Source organism: Pristiophorus japonicus, chromosome 21 (genome assembly GCF_044704955.1).
Source record: "Pristiophorus japonicus isolate sPriJap1 chromosome 21, sPriJap1.hap1, whole genome shotgun sequence".
NCBI lineage: Eukaryota > Metazoa > Chordata > Chondrichthyes > Pristiophoridae > Pristiophorus > Pristiophorus japonicus.
In genome coordinates, this window is record NC_091997.1 from 85577982 (window position 1) to 85595363 (window position 17382).

Sequence of the window (17382 nt, forward strand, 5' to 3'; positions counted from 1 at the left end):
CAAACGAGGCTGCGGTTCACAGGCTGCCCTGAACAACCCACAGCAGACACCACCTTTTTCGAGCCCACAACACACACCCACTGTCTATAAGCCGGCCCCGAAGGCCTGTTCCTCACTCTGGAGTGTCTGATTAAAGACTGAGGTCACTTTAACCTCCCTGTGTGAAGCCTCATCTGTGTTAGGAACACAATAAAAGGTGTTATATAAATACAAGTCGTTTTTAGTGTGGTTGAGTTGTTAAAAGAGGAAGAAGATTTCCTCTTTCATCACTTCTCTGTTTCTCTCACTGACCAGAATGTGATGGTGAAAGAGGCACCCAGCTTCTGAACGAGCTAGGAATGTGAAATGGCGCTTGGTGCTCTGTTTGTGGGTCTTTTCCTTCTGTTCCAACATGTTGTAGGTAAGGATCCATACTTTCAACTAATCCTCAACATGTTTATCTGGAAATATCAGTTTCTATCTGTACCTGAACGCGGAAATATAAGGATTGAAGGATATCGATTGCCATCAGTGCTGCTTTCACGCGGATGTTTAATGTACTCATATGACAGTTGTTGCTGAGGCATTTTAACACGGTTTAATCATGGGTGGTCAGTTTAAAATTGGCACTAAGAGAGTGAGGAGACAGATTAGGAGAACATTTTTTACACAGAGGTTTGTTTTGCCACAGGCAGTGGTTGACGCAGAGACATTTTCATCTTTTGAAGGAAAACTGGAAAACATTTGAAGCAGAGGAAGATTTGGGGCTGTGGAGAGAGCGAGGCAATGGGTTTGCTCTGGCAAAGAGCCAGCACTGGCACGATGGGCCCAATTGCCTCCTTCTGTGCTGCAAACGTCTTTGGTTCAACTCCTGTCTTAAAACAGTGCAGGGATGAAATACAAGAACACTGCTGATCCTATCCCAATTTCCCTTACTGCAGAACCATATCTCACTCTAAGAATGAAATAGTGGAAGATTTAGAAGAGTTAGAAGGATTTGCTGATGGGCTTTAATGGAGAGAGGGGGTGGGAAGTCCGTGCAGAGCATAAATGCGGCATGGAGCAGTTGGGCCGAATGGCCTGTTTCTGTGCCGAACATTCCATGTAATTCTGTGTAAGATTTTGTGCTCAGACTCGATCATTGGGAACTCTGAAGTAACAATTATATTTGATGACTCAGCCGAGCCTCACACCATTAAAGGGTGGAGACCACACTGGGCGGGGCCCACGACACCACTCGGACCAGGGCTCGAAATCAACACCACTGGCAAAATGGAGCAGCTCAGAGCTTTCTGTACATTACAGACCGTCCATTCCGCGATTGTTCTGTAAGGAAATGGGAACCGACACTGTGATTGGAGGGGGTGGGAGGGTTCCCAATCGAGACTGTCTATCCAGACTGTGTAAGGGGTGGGGGATGGTGACTCTATCCAGACTGTGTAATGGAGCATTTCTAACCTGACTCTGTGAAATTTTAGGAGTGGGGTGGGTAGAAACAGATTCCGTGTAATATGAGCAGTCTGCAGGCAGACTCTGTTCCTGAAATGATAATTGACGTCTCCCCGATCGGTCCAAATCAGCATGGATTTATGAAAGGGAAATCATGCTTGACAAATCTTCTAGAATTTTTTGAGGATGTAACTAGTAGAGTGGACAAGGGAGAACCAGTGGATGTGGTGTATTTGGACTTTCAAAAGGCTTTTGACAAGGTCCCACACAAGAGATTAGTGTGCAAAATTAAGGCACATGGGATTGGGGTAATGTATTAACGTGGATAGAGAACTGGTTGGCAGCCAGGATCAAAGAGTGGGAATAAACGGGTACTTTTCAGAATGGCAGGCAATGACTAGTGAGGTACCGCAAGGTTCGTGCTGGGACCCCAGCTATTTACAATATATATTAATGATTTGGACGAAGGAATTGAATGTAATATCTCCAAGTTTGCAGATGACACAGTGTGAGCTGTGAGGAGGATGCTAAGAGGCTGCAGGGTGACTTGGACAGGTTAGGTGAGTGGGCAAATGCATGGCAGATGCAGTATACCGTGGATAAGTGTGAGGTTATGCACTTTGGTGGCAAAAACAGGAAGGCAGATTATTATCTAAATGGTGACAGATTAGTAAAAGGGGAGGTGCAACGAGACCTGAGTGTCATGGTACATCAGTCAATGAAAGTAGGCATGCAGGTTCAGCAGACAGTAAAGAAAGCAAATGGCATGTTGGCCTTCATAGCGAGAGGATTTGAGTATAGGAGCAGGGAGGTCTTGCTGCAGTTGTACAGGGCCTTAGTGAGACCACACCTTGAGTATTATGTGCAGTTTTGGTCTCCTAATCTGAGGAAGGACATTCTTGCTATTGAGGGAGTGCAGCGAAGGTTCACCAGACTGATTCCCGGGATAGCAGGACTGGCATATGAAGAAAGACTGGATCGACTAGGCTTATATTCACTGGAATTTAGAAGAATGAGAGGGGATCTCATGGAAGCATATAAAATTCTGACGGGATTGGACAGGTTAAATGCAGGAAGAATGTTCCCGATGTTGGGGAAGTCCAGAACCAGGGGTCACAGTCTAAGGATTAGGGGTAAGCCATCTAGGACTGAGATGAGGAGAATCTTTTTCACCCAGAGAATTGTGAATGTATGGAATTCTCTACCACAGAAAGTTGTTGAGTCCAGTTCGTTGGTTATATTCAAAAGGGAGTTAGATGTGGCCATTGCGGCTAAAGGGATCAGGACGTATAGAGAGAAGGCAGGAGTGGGGTACTGAGGTTGAATGACCTACTCCTGCACTTATTTTCTATGTTTCTGTGTTTCTATCCTCAGTCTAAACATGGCTGATGTCTGAGTTACAACCGAGTCTGACGGAGATGTGGTTTGGTGTTTGTTCGAGCTCTGGTGCAATAATGATCTATAGTATAGACACATCTGGGTCAGTGAGTGGAGAGTTTCTAGGTGCAGTCTGTCAGGGCCATTACAGGGGGGGATTGCGTGTATCAGATGCTCAAGTTGTAAACACAAATCCCTATCAGCCGCTCCATGATACCCAACCAATCAGAGCTCTGCTAACTTCTCCATCGCAGCTTATCATCTTAACCAGCAGGAAATGAGCTTCTGAACACAATGCAAGCAGAAATTATCGTTCTGACAATCTAGATGTGCTGATCAGAAATCTGTTCATTACAAGAAAAAAAGAAAGTCTTGCATTTCTATAGCACCTTCTACAACCTCACAATGTCCCAAAGCTATTTAAAGCCAATGAAGTACTTCTGAAGTGCAATCTCTGTTGATATGTAGAAAATGCGACAGCCCATTTTCACACAGCTAGGTCCCACAAACAGTAAAGTCTCATGTAAAAAAAACACACCTCTGACAGTATAGCACTCCCTCAGCACTGCACTGGGTGGTCGGCCTAGATTTTGTGCTCAAGTCTCTGGAGTGGGACTTGAACCCACAACCTTCTGACATCAGAAGCGACAGTGCTACCCACTGAACCACAGTTGACATCATGACAACAAGAACTGGAACTCATAGAGAGCGCTTAAAGTGGGGCAGGGCCTTGTGGTGTTTTGCAAATGTGGAAGTGCGGGGAAGGACGTGAGCTCGAGGTAGGAGAAGAGTGAGTGGAAGTGGCAAAAGGCTCGGTTGGAGAGGTAAGTTTTAAAGAACCTTTTGCAGATGCCAAAGATGTGCCAAGGTGGAGGGTGAGGGGTTAAGGGAGAGAATAGCAGAGTGTGGGGCATAAAGGCTGAGGGCTGAGCAAGTGGTGAAGGTTAAGGTTTCTTAAATCAATGCAGTGGGCCACAGAGGAGGCCAAAGTCAGATGAGGCCATGGAAGGATTGGTATTTATTTTTTTAAACCTTGGATGTGGTCGTCACTGGAAATGTCAGCATTTAGTCTCTAGTTTTCCTTGAGAAGGTGGTAGTGACCCTTCCTCTTGAACCGTTAAGTCCGTGTGGTGAACACTTTCCACAATGCTGGTAGCGAGGGAGTTTCAGGATTTTCATCCAGCGACGATGAAGGAACAGCATTATACTTACAAGTCAGGATGGTGTGTCACTTGGAGAACTTGTAGGTGATCATGCTCCCAAGCGTCTGCTGCCCTCGTTCTTCTATGTGGTAGAAGTCGTGGGTTTAGGAGGTGCTGTCGAAGAAGTCTTGGCAAGTTACTGCAGAGCATCTTGTAGATGGTACACACTGCAGCCATGTTGCGCTGGTGGTGGAGGGAGTGAATGCTGAAGGTGGTGGATGGGGTGCCAAAATGTGATCCTGTTTATCCTGGATGGTGTGGAGTTTCTTGAGTGTTGTCGCAGCTGCACTCACCCAGGCAAGTGGAGAGTGTTGTAGGGCGCTTTCAAGGCAAAGGCACCTGCTGAATATATGTATGTATGTGTAAAATTGTAGCCAGATATAAAATGGCTGCCCGGGATTCCGCAAAGCCCGAGGGGAATTCAGCTAACCAGTTTGACTAACTTTCTGGGTAGCTGATGACACTGCATTTCCTTGTACAGGAACACTGGAAAGGGAGAGCTCAGCAGATGTCCCGAATCAACAAACCTCAGACAAGATGTCCTAGCAGAATATTGAACAAAGGGATTCCTGTAACTGTGTTAAGATAAGGAGGTTAGGCACAGAACCCAAGGACAATAAAGATAAGGAGGTCTGAAGAATATCACGAGGGCATGAGTAAGTTCCAGCTAAACATGAGATGATCATGCAGGCCCCTGGTGTCTGGGGGACCAATTCTATTGGCCCAGAGGAATCGATTTGTAATCTATAATCCTTATGATTGGATTGTGTCCAGCCGACATAGGCTGCGTAATTGTAATGAACTGGTATAAAACATATAAATACTGATGAATTTCTTTGTTCAGCAGTGAGTAGTGCCTGGAGTAACCCAGAGGTTTTCTCCCCGCCGACGTAATAAAAACCGTTTTGATGATGGAACCGACTCAAAGTGACGAGTGATTCTTCCAGGATTTCATTCGCGCTAACAGAGAGTATTCCATCACACTCCTGACTTGTGCCTTGTAGGTGATGGAGAGAGTTTGGGGAGTCAGGAGGTGAGACACTCACCGCAGAATACCCAGCCTCTGACCACAGTATTTATGTAGCTGGTCCAGTTTTATTTTTGACCGATGATGACCCCTGACCATCCCTCCCTCAGATGTTGATGGTGGAGGATTTGATGATGTAATGCCGTTGAATGTCAGGAAATGGTTAGACCCTTTCTTGTTGGAGATTGTCATTGCCTGGGACTTGTTGTGAATGGAGCTGAACACTGTGCAATCATCAGCGAACATTCACACTTCTGACCTTATGATGGAGGGAGGGTCATTGATGAAGCAGTTGAAGATGGTTGGGCCCAGGACATTGCCTTGAGGAAGCGTCCTAGGAGGGTAAAGAGCAGTTTTTAACTCAATGCCTTAGGGGGAGGTCAGTGAGGACAGGAGGGGTTGGTGAGTAGGATGCCATACGGGACAGGATGAAACCGATGAAGAAAGGATTGTAGATATCCATGTTCATGGAGATGAAATTGTGGAGGAGAGTTCTAGTGGCACTGAGAATGAGATAGGAATGGAAGCAGCAATCTTTGGGAGGTGAGTCATGACATCTGGTGGAGGGCTAGATGTGGGTTTGAGGTACAGCTCAGGGTCAAATAGGTATAGTGGAGCTGAAGGGAATGGCTTTGCTTTTTCTGGGGAAAGGCCTGGTCTGTCTCGAACCTGATGCCAGCTAAGAAATCGGACAGTACAGCACTGAGGACATTGATGGAGAGGTGAAGTGAGGTATCGACTTGGCTACGTATGGAAGCTGACTCCTTGATAATGTTCCTGAGAAATAGCATGTATATGTGGAATATAGGAGAGGACCAAGGATGGAGCCTTGGGTGGACATGGGGCGACCATTGCACACGGGAGGAGAACAATTCCTGAGGATGTGAGAAAGATAGGAGTGGATGTATTTAACAGCAGTGCCACAAAGGTGGGCCATTGGAGAACCATTGGAGAAGGTTCACTGTGTCAAGGGCCTTTAAGCTGTTGAGGAAGATAAGGAAGGATAATACACTATGGTTGTAAACACACAGGATATTGTTGTTAATTTTGATAAGGATGCGCTTATTTGTACTGCAAAAATGGCCAACATGTTCCACCTTTTGTTTCTGATTGGTCCCCTTGGAGAATAAGCCACACCCTGAAGTTTCACAGGAATGTGTAACTGGAACCACCTATCCCAAGGTCTCACTGACTTTGCAAATTGTAACTCGATCCACTTTGACTTCCTGAAGTGACAGAGGTCAGAGCTCCAAAGAAGATAGCAAGGGCCAACCAAAGTACCTTGCCCCAGTCCAAGTACATCCCTCCCCCAGCCGAAGGGTCTTACCCTAGTCCAAGTGCATGCCTCCCCCAGCCGAAGTGCCTTACCCTAGTCCAAGTGCATGCCTCCCCCAGCCAAAGTGCCTTGTCCCAGCGCAAGTACATCCACCCCCTTCCGCCCCATCCTCCCACACCATAGATGGGGCAGGGATTGTGTACGGATTGGTAACAGGTTTATTGGCTGTGAAGTGAATAGTGACAGTGTGGTGACTTCTGGATATCATTCACTCCAACGATGTCCCTTGTAGGGGGTTGGAAGAACATGATCTGTCTTCCTTCCAATCATGTCTCTCCCCACAACTGCTCTCTCTCCCCACAGTCTCTCTCTCTCTACCCCCAATCTCTCTCTCTCTCTCTCTTCCCTCAATTTCTCTCTCCTCCCAGTCTCGCTCACTTTCCCGCTCCCCCCAGCCCCTCTCACCACCACCCCCCCAGTCTCACTCTGCCTCTCGCTATCGCCCCCCGCCAGCTGCTCTCGGGCCCACGCTGGTCGGAGGGAGGGTGGGCGGGTTCGGTGCCTCAGGTCCTGCGTCACGGCACCACATGGATGGAATGATTTAGGCGGGGAGGGGGCAGAGCTTGACAGGGGCGGGGCTTGTCACCTGTCAGTCAAAAAAGTGCAGTATAGTCATGGGGGGCGGGGCTTGACAGACGCCTGTCTGTCAAAAAAAGTACAGTACAAATAGTTACATCGTTTTGATAAGGCTAGTCTTGCTGATCAGTGTCATTCAAACCATACACATTGTCAACAAGCGTTAATGAAACAATTTGGAAGCTGTAAATTGACATCAAGTGGATACGCTAATTTACAGACTGTGGCAAAGAATTCTATGAAAGGAACAATAAACTGGCCTATTACCAAGCCATTGTGCAGAGCATAATTTCCTGTGAGAGGCTTTGTTTCACGTTGACTGTTTAATGAGCTTTCCTGTCTCTATCTCTATCCCATTCTGCCCTTTCCCCGCAGGATCCACTTATCTCTTCTTCCTAAGACCAGGAGATGTCACCACTCTGCAATGCAACGTGCCCACCGGTGCTGGGAATAAAGTAACCTTGTGCAACTCCAGTGATCCCGGGTCAGAAATGGGTAAAATAAAATGTAAGAACGAAAAGCCATGTTATGAAAATATCGGTCCTCAGGGGAAAAAAGGACACAGTGAGCCAGAGTGTACAAAATGCAAATTAAATGACCATGAAACGGAGTCTCTGACATTCGCTGTGAAGACGATTAACTCGATGGTGTTTACCTGCATGGCTCAAGATTCCACAGAAGGAGGGGCATTGGAGTGTCCGTCCTGGCTCACACTGTCACAGCCGGGATGTGAAAACCACGACTTGTTCTTTGTGATAACCCAGGATGGTAGGTGCACTGGGGCAATATCGCGGGAGGGATCGGGGCAGGTATTGGGGGAGGGATTGTTGTGGGAACATTAGGGGTAATTTAAGGTAAGGTATTAGGCGAGATATTAGAGGAGATATTAGAGAGACGTTGGGGAGATATTAGAAGAGGTTTTCGGGCAGATAGCTGTCATTGCCTTCATTAAGATGAAATTACCTTGTGTGTAGATAAAGAGTAATAGTGAGAAGTAGCTGGCACGGGTTTCAAACTGTCCAGGAGGTAAGAGACATGGTAGGTGGGGGAATGCGGTGGATGCAGTGTACATGGACATTAGGAAATCCTTCGACTAAGTATCACATTGGAGATTATTATATTAACAAATATTCTTTTCAATGTTGTTTATAGATTCAACTGATATATTTTTGATTAAAGAAAATTTGTCGCTGACAGTGTCAGAGGGAGAGAATGTGACTTTACCCTGCCAGTTTGAGAATATAAAACCACTCCCCTTCACTCTGTTTTGGTTCAGATCTGGAAACGTCAACAAGTGTCTGCACTCTGTTCACACTGAGGATCATGCTGCACATTCTAACACACGTTGCTGTGTGGATAGAGAGTCATCACAAAGAATCTCTACCCAAAGCTCACACAATCCTTTGGTTAGCCGCCAGTCTCACAACCTTACTATTCACTCAGCGGGCCTGGTGGACACTGGGAGGTATCTCTGTGCTGTACACAGTCAGGATTCAGGGAAACCTGTCTGGAAGATTGCAGCAAACATCTCCCTTGTGACAGAGCCCAGTGCAGAAACTTCAGACACTCCCACCTCAACATCTGGAATATCCTCAGAGAGCAGCAGCATAACTTGTACAAATACTCAAAGTAAGTGATGCAATCTAAAACATAATGTGAACCATTTAATATCAATAATTCAAGGTGTGAGATTCCAGGTCCATTGTCCAGTTTGTACCCTTTAGAAGTTACTTTGATTTCCTTCCTTTGCCATTGCACTATTCTAGATTGTAACCAGAAAAGTATGTTCCTCAGCCCAGGTAACCAGTGTAATGAGCAGCAGGAAATCTTCAGACACTCCCACCTCAACATCTGGAATATCCTCAGTGACCGGAAGCATTACTCCTACAAACATACAAAGTAAGTGATACAATCTAGAATATGATGTAAACCGTTTTATATCAATAATTCAATATAAATAATATAAGTAATTCTTTCACACAATGTCCCAGACTCCTCCATCACCTTCCCAGGGTATGTCCGGTCCCACCGGCAGGACAGACCCACCAGAGGTGGCGGCACAGTGGTATACAGTTGGGAGATAGTGGTCCTGGGAGTCATAGAAACATAGAAACATAGAAAATAGGTGCAGGAGTAGGCCATTCGGCCCTTCAAGCCTGCACCGCCATTCAATGAGTTCATGGCTGAACATGAAACTTCAGTACCCCATTCCTGCTTTCTCGCCATACCCCTTGATCCCCCGAGTAGTAAGGACTACATCTAACTCCTTTTTGAATATATTTAGTGAATTGGCCTCAACAACTTTCTGTGGTAGAGAATTCCACGGGTTCACCACTCTCTGGGTGAAGAAGTTTCTCCTCATCTCGGTCCTAAATGGCTTACCCCTTATCCTTAGACTGTGACCCTTGGTTCTGGACTTCCCCAACATTGGGAACATTCTTCCTGCATCTAACCTGTCTAAACCCATCAGAATTTTAAACGTTTCTATGAGATACCCTCTCATTCTTCTGAACTCCTCAACATTGACTCCCTAACATCGTAAAGTCTCATGGCATCAGGTCAAACATGGGCAAGGAAACCTCCTGCTGATTACCACCAACCGCCCTCCCTCAGTTGATAAATCAGTACTCCTCCATGTTGAACAGCACTTGGAAGAAGCACTGAGTGGTTCGGTAGCACCACTACTGACCGACCTAGCCTCGTCCTGAAGGACATCCTTGCCAGACTGGGCCTATGGCAGATGGTGAAAGAACCAACATGAGGGAAAAACATACATGACCACATCCTCACCAATCTACCTGTCACAGATGCATCTGTCCATGACAGTATTGGAAAGAGTGACCACTGCACAGTCCTTGTGGAGACAAAGTCCCATCTTCACACTAAGGACACCCCTGCATCATGTTGTGTGGGTCTACCACTGTACTAAATGGGATCTCAGTGTCAGTATTCTATGGACAAATACGTAAGCTGCTCCAAGATTAATGTGCTCATCTAAACTGCGATCTCTGAAAACCAGGGAGGTCCTGAGGGAGGGAGGGAAGGGGTCAGTAGGAATGTGTGTGTGTGTGTGTGTGTGTGTGTGTGTGTGCTAGGCCTGTGCAGCAGAGCCTAGTCTCCAATCATCTTGGGTCCCCTTGCCATTGGACCAAGACCCAGCTCTGTCAAGTCTGTGTTGTGGCCACCCCATATTAAAAGGATTCATGGTGCATAGGCATCTTCCACCCTTTAAAATGAAGTTCGAGATCTGGCCCGCATTAGTCTCATCAGTCACCTTAGAACTCATTTTAGTGTGGAAGCAAGTCATGCTCAACTCCGGGGCACTGCCTAAGAAGAGAGAAGAAGAAATGGGATAGATTCAGAAAAGACCTTGCAGATAAAACTGGGCATTCATGAGGGCCATCATCAGCAGCAGAATTGTATTCCACAACAATCTGTGACCTCATGTCCCGGCATATCCCTCACTCTACCATTACAATTAAGCCAGGGGACCAACCCTGGTTCAATGAAGCGTGTAAAAGAGCATGCCAGGAGCAGCACCAAGCACACCTAAAAATGAGGTGCCAACCTGCTGTAGCTACACTACATGCATGCTAAACAGCACATGCAGCATGCTATAGGCAGAGTGAAGCGATTCCACAACCAACGGATCAGATCAAAGCTCTGCAGTCCTGCCACATGCAGTCATGAATGGTGGTGGACAATTAAACAACTAAGGGGAAGAGGCTCCATGAACATCCCCATCCTCCATGATGGCAAAGCCAGCACGTGAGTGCAAAAGACAAGCAGAAGTGTTTGCAACCATCTTCAGCCAGAAGTGGTGTGCGGATGATTCATCTCGGCCTCCTCCGGAGGTCCCCAATATCACAGAAAACAGTCTTCAGCCAATTTGATTCACTCCATGTCATATCAAGAAATAGCTGACGCACTGGATACGGCAAAGTCTATGGGCCCCGACAGTATCCCGACTGCAGTGCTGAAGACTTTTGTCCCACAACTTACCCTGCCTCTATCCAAGCTGTTCCATTAAAGCTACATCACTGGCGTCTACCCAACAAAGTGGAGAATTGCCCAGGTATGTATGTTCATGATTGCAGTCTTCTGTTCCATTTGCAACCCCTCAGATAATAAAGCAGTCCATGTCTGTATGCAGCAAGACCTGGACAACATTCAGACTTTGACTGATAAGTGGCAAGTAACATTTGCGCAACACAAGTGCCAGGGAATGACCATCTCCAACAAGAGAGAGTCGAACCACCTTCACTTGATATTCAACGGCATTACCTTCACTGAATCCCCACCATCAACTTCCTAGGGGTCAGCATTGACCAGAAACTTAACTGGACCAGTCACATAATTGCTGTGGCTAGAAGAGCAGGTCAGAGGCTGGGTATTCTGCGGCGAGTGTCTCACCTCCTGACTCCCCAAAGTCTTTCCACCATCTACAAGGCACAAGTCAGGAGTGTGATGGAATGATGAGTTGAGCTCCAACAATTTGATGCTCGACACCATCAGGATTAAGGAGCCTGCTTGATTTGCATTCCAACCACATGTTAAACGTTCACTCCCTCCACAACCAGCGTACCGTGGCTGCAGTGTGTACCATCCACGATGCACTGCAGCAACTCACCAAGGCTTCTTCGGCAGCACCTCCCAAACCCGTGACCTCCACCATGTAGAAGATCAAGGGCAGTAGAATGGATTGTGACTTGGAGAGGAACATCCTCATCTCCAAGTTCCCCTCAGTCACACACCATCCTGACTTGTAAATATATCACTGATCTTTTATCGTCGCTGGTCAAAATCTTGGAACTCCCTCTCTAACAGCACTGTGGGAGTACCTTCATCACGTGGACTGCAGCGGTTCAAGAAGGTGGCTCACCACCACCTTCTCACGGGCAATAAGAGATGGGCAATAAATTTTGGCCTTGTCAATGATGCCCACATCCCATGACTGAATACAACAGAAATTAAGCGAGAGATTCAAGAGCAATTGTCCACTTTGTACCCATTAGACGTTGGTTCGATTTTCTTCCTTCGCAATTGCACTTTTCCAGATTGTAACAGAAAAGTATCTTCCTCGGCCCAGGTAACCAGTGTGATCAGCTGTACATATAAGACGGCATTGCACAAACTGAACTTAATGTTGCTTCTCCTATGCATTTCCAGACCCTGCCATCACTGTGAACGTAGCCATAGTGTGTCTGATTGTACTCATTTGCATTGTTGGGATAGTTTGCATTATTGGGGTAGTTTGCCGAAGGAAACGACAATCTGTCAAAGGTAAAGGTAAGCAAGAGCGTTAAAATGTTTGATCTAAATCTATAAAATTGTAAGAGCAGATTCCTTACATAGATTCTTACATTTATCTTTCCCATCTTACGGCATGTGTTGTGAAGGATCCTCAGCACCAGGACCCAGGTAGGGATGGGATTTGATCAGTATTTCGGCAGACTTTCTGTATAATTTTGCTCATTTAATGGAACATTTACAGGTTACTTTTCTTTGCTAACTGTAGGGCCGGTGATGTGCAGCTGACACAAGTGGCTGAATGTAAGTGACTAGAATTGCTGGCCAGCTCTTCCGATCCTGGCCCTTTGAGAGTTGAAACTAAAAGCACACATGGTGTTCCCGCCCTTCTGTCCAGGTTTCCCGTACTCTGTGGTTCCCAGGAAGGATCAGAGCGATGACAACGAGCCTGTTGCGTACTCGGTGACAAGAGTTCCAACGCCGTCGAGCCAGCCAAGGCCTGGTGAAGGAATGGAGAGCACTGGCCCAAACATTGACTCTACAGAGCATGTGTACTGTTTGATCGAGGAGTCAATGGTCAAAGGGTAAGCAGAGTGACAGCTGTCACCCCTCGGCTACGGTCAACACTGACCACAACTTTGTTTTAGGATGGAGGGTTAGAAGATCGTTAATGTAATGAAGGTGAGGGGAGCCCATGCTGGCAAATGGGTTACTTTTCCACTTTGGCCACACAGTATCACTTGGAGCACTCCAGATTAGGCACAGCGTAAAACTCCCTCTGGACTGTCCCAACAATGTTCCTCAACTCCAAGGTCAGGAGAGAGGTCAGACATCTTCACTTCTCACACCTCATGTCCTGTTTGAGTGGAAGGGCCAATTTAGAGGTAGTTTTGTACTGTGGCTCACATGAGCTGCAAACTGGATCGAGATGACCAAATTAATTTCATCAAGGACCATGAGAGAAAATGTGAGAGAAAGAAAGAGACAGAGAAAGACAGAGACAGAGACAGACAGTGATAGGTTCAGACAGAGACTGCGACAGAGACAGACAGACAGTGATAGATTCAGATAGAGACTGACCTGATATTGGAATAAAGGAGCACGATCAGAAAAGCATCACAGTGCCCTTATGAAGTTATCTTTTTTTTTTAAACTCTCTCAGGACAATATTTTGGCATATGTGACCATAGTGATCAATTTCGTCCAAATATTTTACTGAATGATTGGCAGTTTTAGGCAAGGAATTGGATTGAGGCTGAACACTCTTTGCAGAGAGGACAGCTTACATAGCAGACTCAGAGAGATAAAGAGAGATATGGAGACAGTAACAGAGACACAGAGAGACAGAGAGAGACAGAGAGAGACAGACAGAGAGCAACACAAAGAGAGAAAGAGAAAGAGAGACAGTGTTTTGGATCGATAATAATAGACCCAGGTTCGGGATCTGGGTGAATGTTAAATAATAGATAAGACAAATGAAGTAAAGAATTAAATACTGTTTACTGAGGGAAAAGAAATATTAATAAAAAAGTTTACGAAGAAAAGAGAAGTATGATAAGATGCAACAACGCTGACGGCCTTCGGCCTGTCGGGAACTCTGCAACGACGGCTGGTCTGGAGCCTTGGGGGTCCCGGCACCGCTCGCGAATCGCGGTCCAAGGTGAAGTTCGAAGAGCTAAGGGACAGTGCCGCTCCTTTATACTATTAAACAAAACATGGGTGCATGTGGCTTATGGCCAACTCCTAATCTGTAACACCCCAGCTGCTTGTCCACAAAGCATGAGATCTCGAGGCGCCGACAGTCTCATAATAAGCTGGTGTGCATCTCAAGATCGCTTCCCTCTCTCTCTCTCTATAGCAACAACAATCCACGAAGCATGGAGCAGAAACACACTGTAAATGACTAAATATCATAATTAACTTTATGTGATTAACCCTCTACAATCGAGACGGAGATAGACAGTGAGACGGGGATCGAATAACAGACAGAGAGCGAGAAACAGAGACAGAGAGAGAAACAGCAAGACCAGCAGAGACAGAGAGAGAGAGAGACAGAGAGAGAGAGACAGAGAGAGAGACAGCGAGAGAGAGAGAGAGTGAGAGAGAGAGTGAGAGAGACAGTAAGAGAGACACAGAGAGAGACAGCGAGAGAGAGAGACAAACAGAGAGAAAGAGAGAGAGATGGAGACAGGCAGAGAGGCAGCAAGAGAGAGAGAGAGAGAGAGAGAGACAGTGAGACAGGCAGAGAGAGACAGAGAGAGACGGAGACAGGCAGTGAGAGAGACAGAGACAGGCAGAGAGACAGCGAGAGAGAGAGAGAGAGAGAGAGAGAGTCAGCGAGACAGGAAGAGAGAGACAGAGACAGGCAGCGAGAGACAACGAGAGACAGTGAGACAGGCAGAGAGAGACAGAAAGAGACAGAGACAAAGAGAGAGTCTGAGAGAGAGAGAGAGAGAGAGAGAGAAAGACAGGCAAAGAGAGACAGTGAGAGAGAGAGAGAGAGACGGAGACAGTCAGACAGAGACAGCGAGAGAGAGAGAGAGAGAGAGAGGCAGAGACAGAGACAGAGAGAGCAACAGAGAGAGAGGCATAGAGAGAGACAGGGAGAGACGGTGATAGGCAGAGAGAGAGAGACAGAAAGAGAGAGACGGAGACAGATAGAAACAGCGAGAAAGAGAGAGAGACAGGCAAAGAGAGACAGAGACACAGAGAGACTCAGAGCGAGAGAGAGAAAGAGGCAGGCAGAGCGAGACAGAGAGAGAGACAGGGAGAGAGACCGAGAGAGAGAGATAGATGGAGAGAAAGAGAAAGAAACAGAGAGAAAGAGAATCGGTGAGACAATCCGAGAGTCAGAGAGTGACAGACAGAGTAACAGACAGAGAGTGACAGACAGAGAATGACAGACAGAGTGACAGACAGAGAGTGACAGACAGAGAGTGACAGACAGAGTGACAGACAGAGAGTGACAGACAGAGAGTGACAGTCAGAGAGTGACAGACAGAGAGTGACAGACAGAGAGTGACAGACAGAGTGACAGTCAGAGAGTGACAGTCAGAGAGTGACAGACAGAGAGTGACAGACAGAGAGTGACAGACAGAATCAGGGAAAATGAATGAGGGAATTTCAGGCTGGGTTAGACTGAAATCCAGGCCAGTGGGGAGAAAGTGACTGAATGTAGTTTCCACTTACAGCTGTTTAATATTGTTTGAATCATATGTTACTCATTTTTCACACATTTAATTTTCTGTTTTCCCAGTGATGACGGCAAAACTGAAATCCAGGCAGTAAAATGTAAGTCGTGGCAATCTTTCAGTATCTTTCATTATCTGTCCCCACATGGAAGTGAAACCCTCTTAATTTCTAGGCAGTGACCTCAGGGGCCATGTACCGCAGGTTGAAACCTCTTTAGCCATTGAACTCAAACCAGACGGCCAATCGCAGCCCAAAGAGGACAGTAAGGAGGATCCCGTTGCTCTGTCTAATGAGCAGACATATTCTTTGATAGGTTGCCCGGGGACAGGGAGCCCAGGAGACACGGAGACAAGGTCTTGGCTGGAGGAAGATGATCCACAACCTGGCCCGTTAGAGATGGAAGAAAATCCTATTTATGCTAAAATAGAGGAAGCCTGAATGTGATTGAGTAATGGGAGAAAGGCAACGGATAACTTGGTTAAACTCATTGTGGTACTAGATTTTAAAATATATATTTTACACTGGGTATTGAACACTTTCCCACTGCAGACCCCCAGGGTGGGGGAGAATTCGACATTGTTGCACTGGATTTCTGGATGGATCATGGGTGCAAAAGAGGTCCAATTTAGGAGGCCAACCCACCATGCCCGAGTAGTGTTGGAAACATGTTTGATGCCATATTGGTTTGGGCCTGTAGAGGAGTCCCTGATGTAGGCGTTAGGCTCCTTTGAATATGCTAATAAGGGGCCTACCACTTGTTCCAGGATCCAAACCGGCCATTATCACATTGCTGTTTGTGGGACCTTGCTGTGTGCAAATTAGCTGCCACTTTTCCTAAATTACAACAGTGACTAAACTTCAAAAAATACTGAATTCGCTGTAAAGTGCTTTGCGATCTCCAGAGGTCATGAAAGGCGCTTGATAAATGCAAGTCTTTCAATTCATTCATTAATTTTGAGGGAAGGGAAACCACGCAGAATACAGGTGCACAACCGACGCTCGTTGAACACAAGTGCGTTTTCACAGATTGTAACATTGAAGCTGCTTGAAGCGCAGGATTGTGTGTGGAGATATCTTCTCCCAATGTTTCACAAATGATATAAAGCCGCTGGTGGCAGCTCCTTGCCTTTCCCGGTTTGTTCTGAGTTTTTGTGGCGACCGACACAGAACATGGAGACAGACTCAATGTGAGTTTCCACTCTCACCGACACCGGACGAGGGCGATGGGAACCCACGGTTGAAGAATATAACTGTAACACATTCGACGTGAAATTGGTCCTCGTCAGTTTCGACTTTGATGGAAATGAAATTCGGGCTCGGTGTGAAACGTGCGCTCGATTCGCGATGAGCTTCACACTGCTGGCGAAGAGCAACTTCACCCCCTTGGACTCTGCTTAGATAGAACAACGCATCGCTGGTGTGTAATACGCAAAATGGAACTTGTGTGATTGGAAGTCATTCAATAAACACTGTTTAAAAATTATAACTAAATGACGAGCTGTGTCATCTGTCCAGCAGGAATTTTATGGCTAACTAATTGAATGAATGAACTGATCTCAGTGAGGACACTGCATTTAGACTCAAGGGGAAGTGGGAGAAGGGAGGGGGAGTGGGGAGAGTGGGAGTGAGGAGGGTTTGAGGGGATTGGGAGGGATGTGTGAGTGGGCAGTGGGGAGTGGGAGGGAAGGGGGAGTGGGAGGGAGAGTGGGGAGTGAAGAGGGTGTGAGGGAAGGGGCAATGGAGAGTGGTAGGCTAGGGGGAGTGGGAGGGTGGAGTGGGGGGAGTGGGAGTGAGGAGGGTGTGGGGGGAGTGGGTTGGAGGGGGAGTGGAAGCAAATTTATGAGGACGCTGAGAGAAGTTCATGATTGTGTAAGAGAAAGTTTGGTATAAATTGTCAGCCCCCAGCAGATCACTAAAGAGTATTTTTAAAAGCATAAAACATTTCAATGTTGAACAATACATGTCTATCAGTAAGACAAAACGACTTTCACGCG

The 17382-nt window shown here is 46.6% G+C and overlaps 1 protein-coding gene across 5 annotated transcripts in view; it reads left to right on the top strand.

Annotated features, from left to right (window-relative positions):
- Positions 1–16879, top strand: part of LOC139234158 (uncharacterized) — a 63830-nt gene extending 46951 nt beyond the window's left edge. Inside the window, exons 1-11 of one of the 5 annotated variants that reach the window (XM_070865158.1) lie at positions 256–400; positions 4489–4663; positions 7322–7714; positions 8099–8575; positions 8741–8845; positions 12116–12235; positions 12346–12367; positions 12465–12499; positions 12594–12780; positions 15453–15487; positions 15702–16879. In XM_070865158.1, coding sequence (XP_070721259.1) covers positions 4660–4663; positions 7322–7714; positions 8099–8575; positions 8741–8845; positions 12116–12235; positions 12346–12367; positions 12465–12499; positions 12594–12780; positions 15453–15487; positions 15702–15826 — 1503 coding nt within the window. In that variant the 5' untranslated portion in view covers positions 256–400; positions 4489–4659 and the 3' untranslated portion in view covers positions 15827–16879. Of the gene's footprint in view, positions 1–255; positions 401–4488; positions 4664–7321; positions 7715–8098; positions 8576–8740; positions 8846–12115; positions 12236–12345; positions 12368–12464; positions 12500–12593; positions 12781–15452; positions 15488–15701 lie in introns of those variants that run through there. The other 4 variants (XM_070865157.1, XM_070865160.1, XM_070865161.1 and 1 more) reach the window with 4 other exon arrangements.
- The last annotated feature ends 503 nt before the right edge of the window (positions 16880–17382 follow it).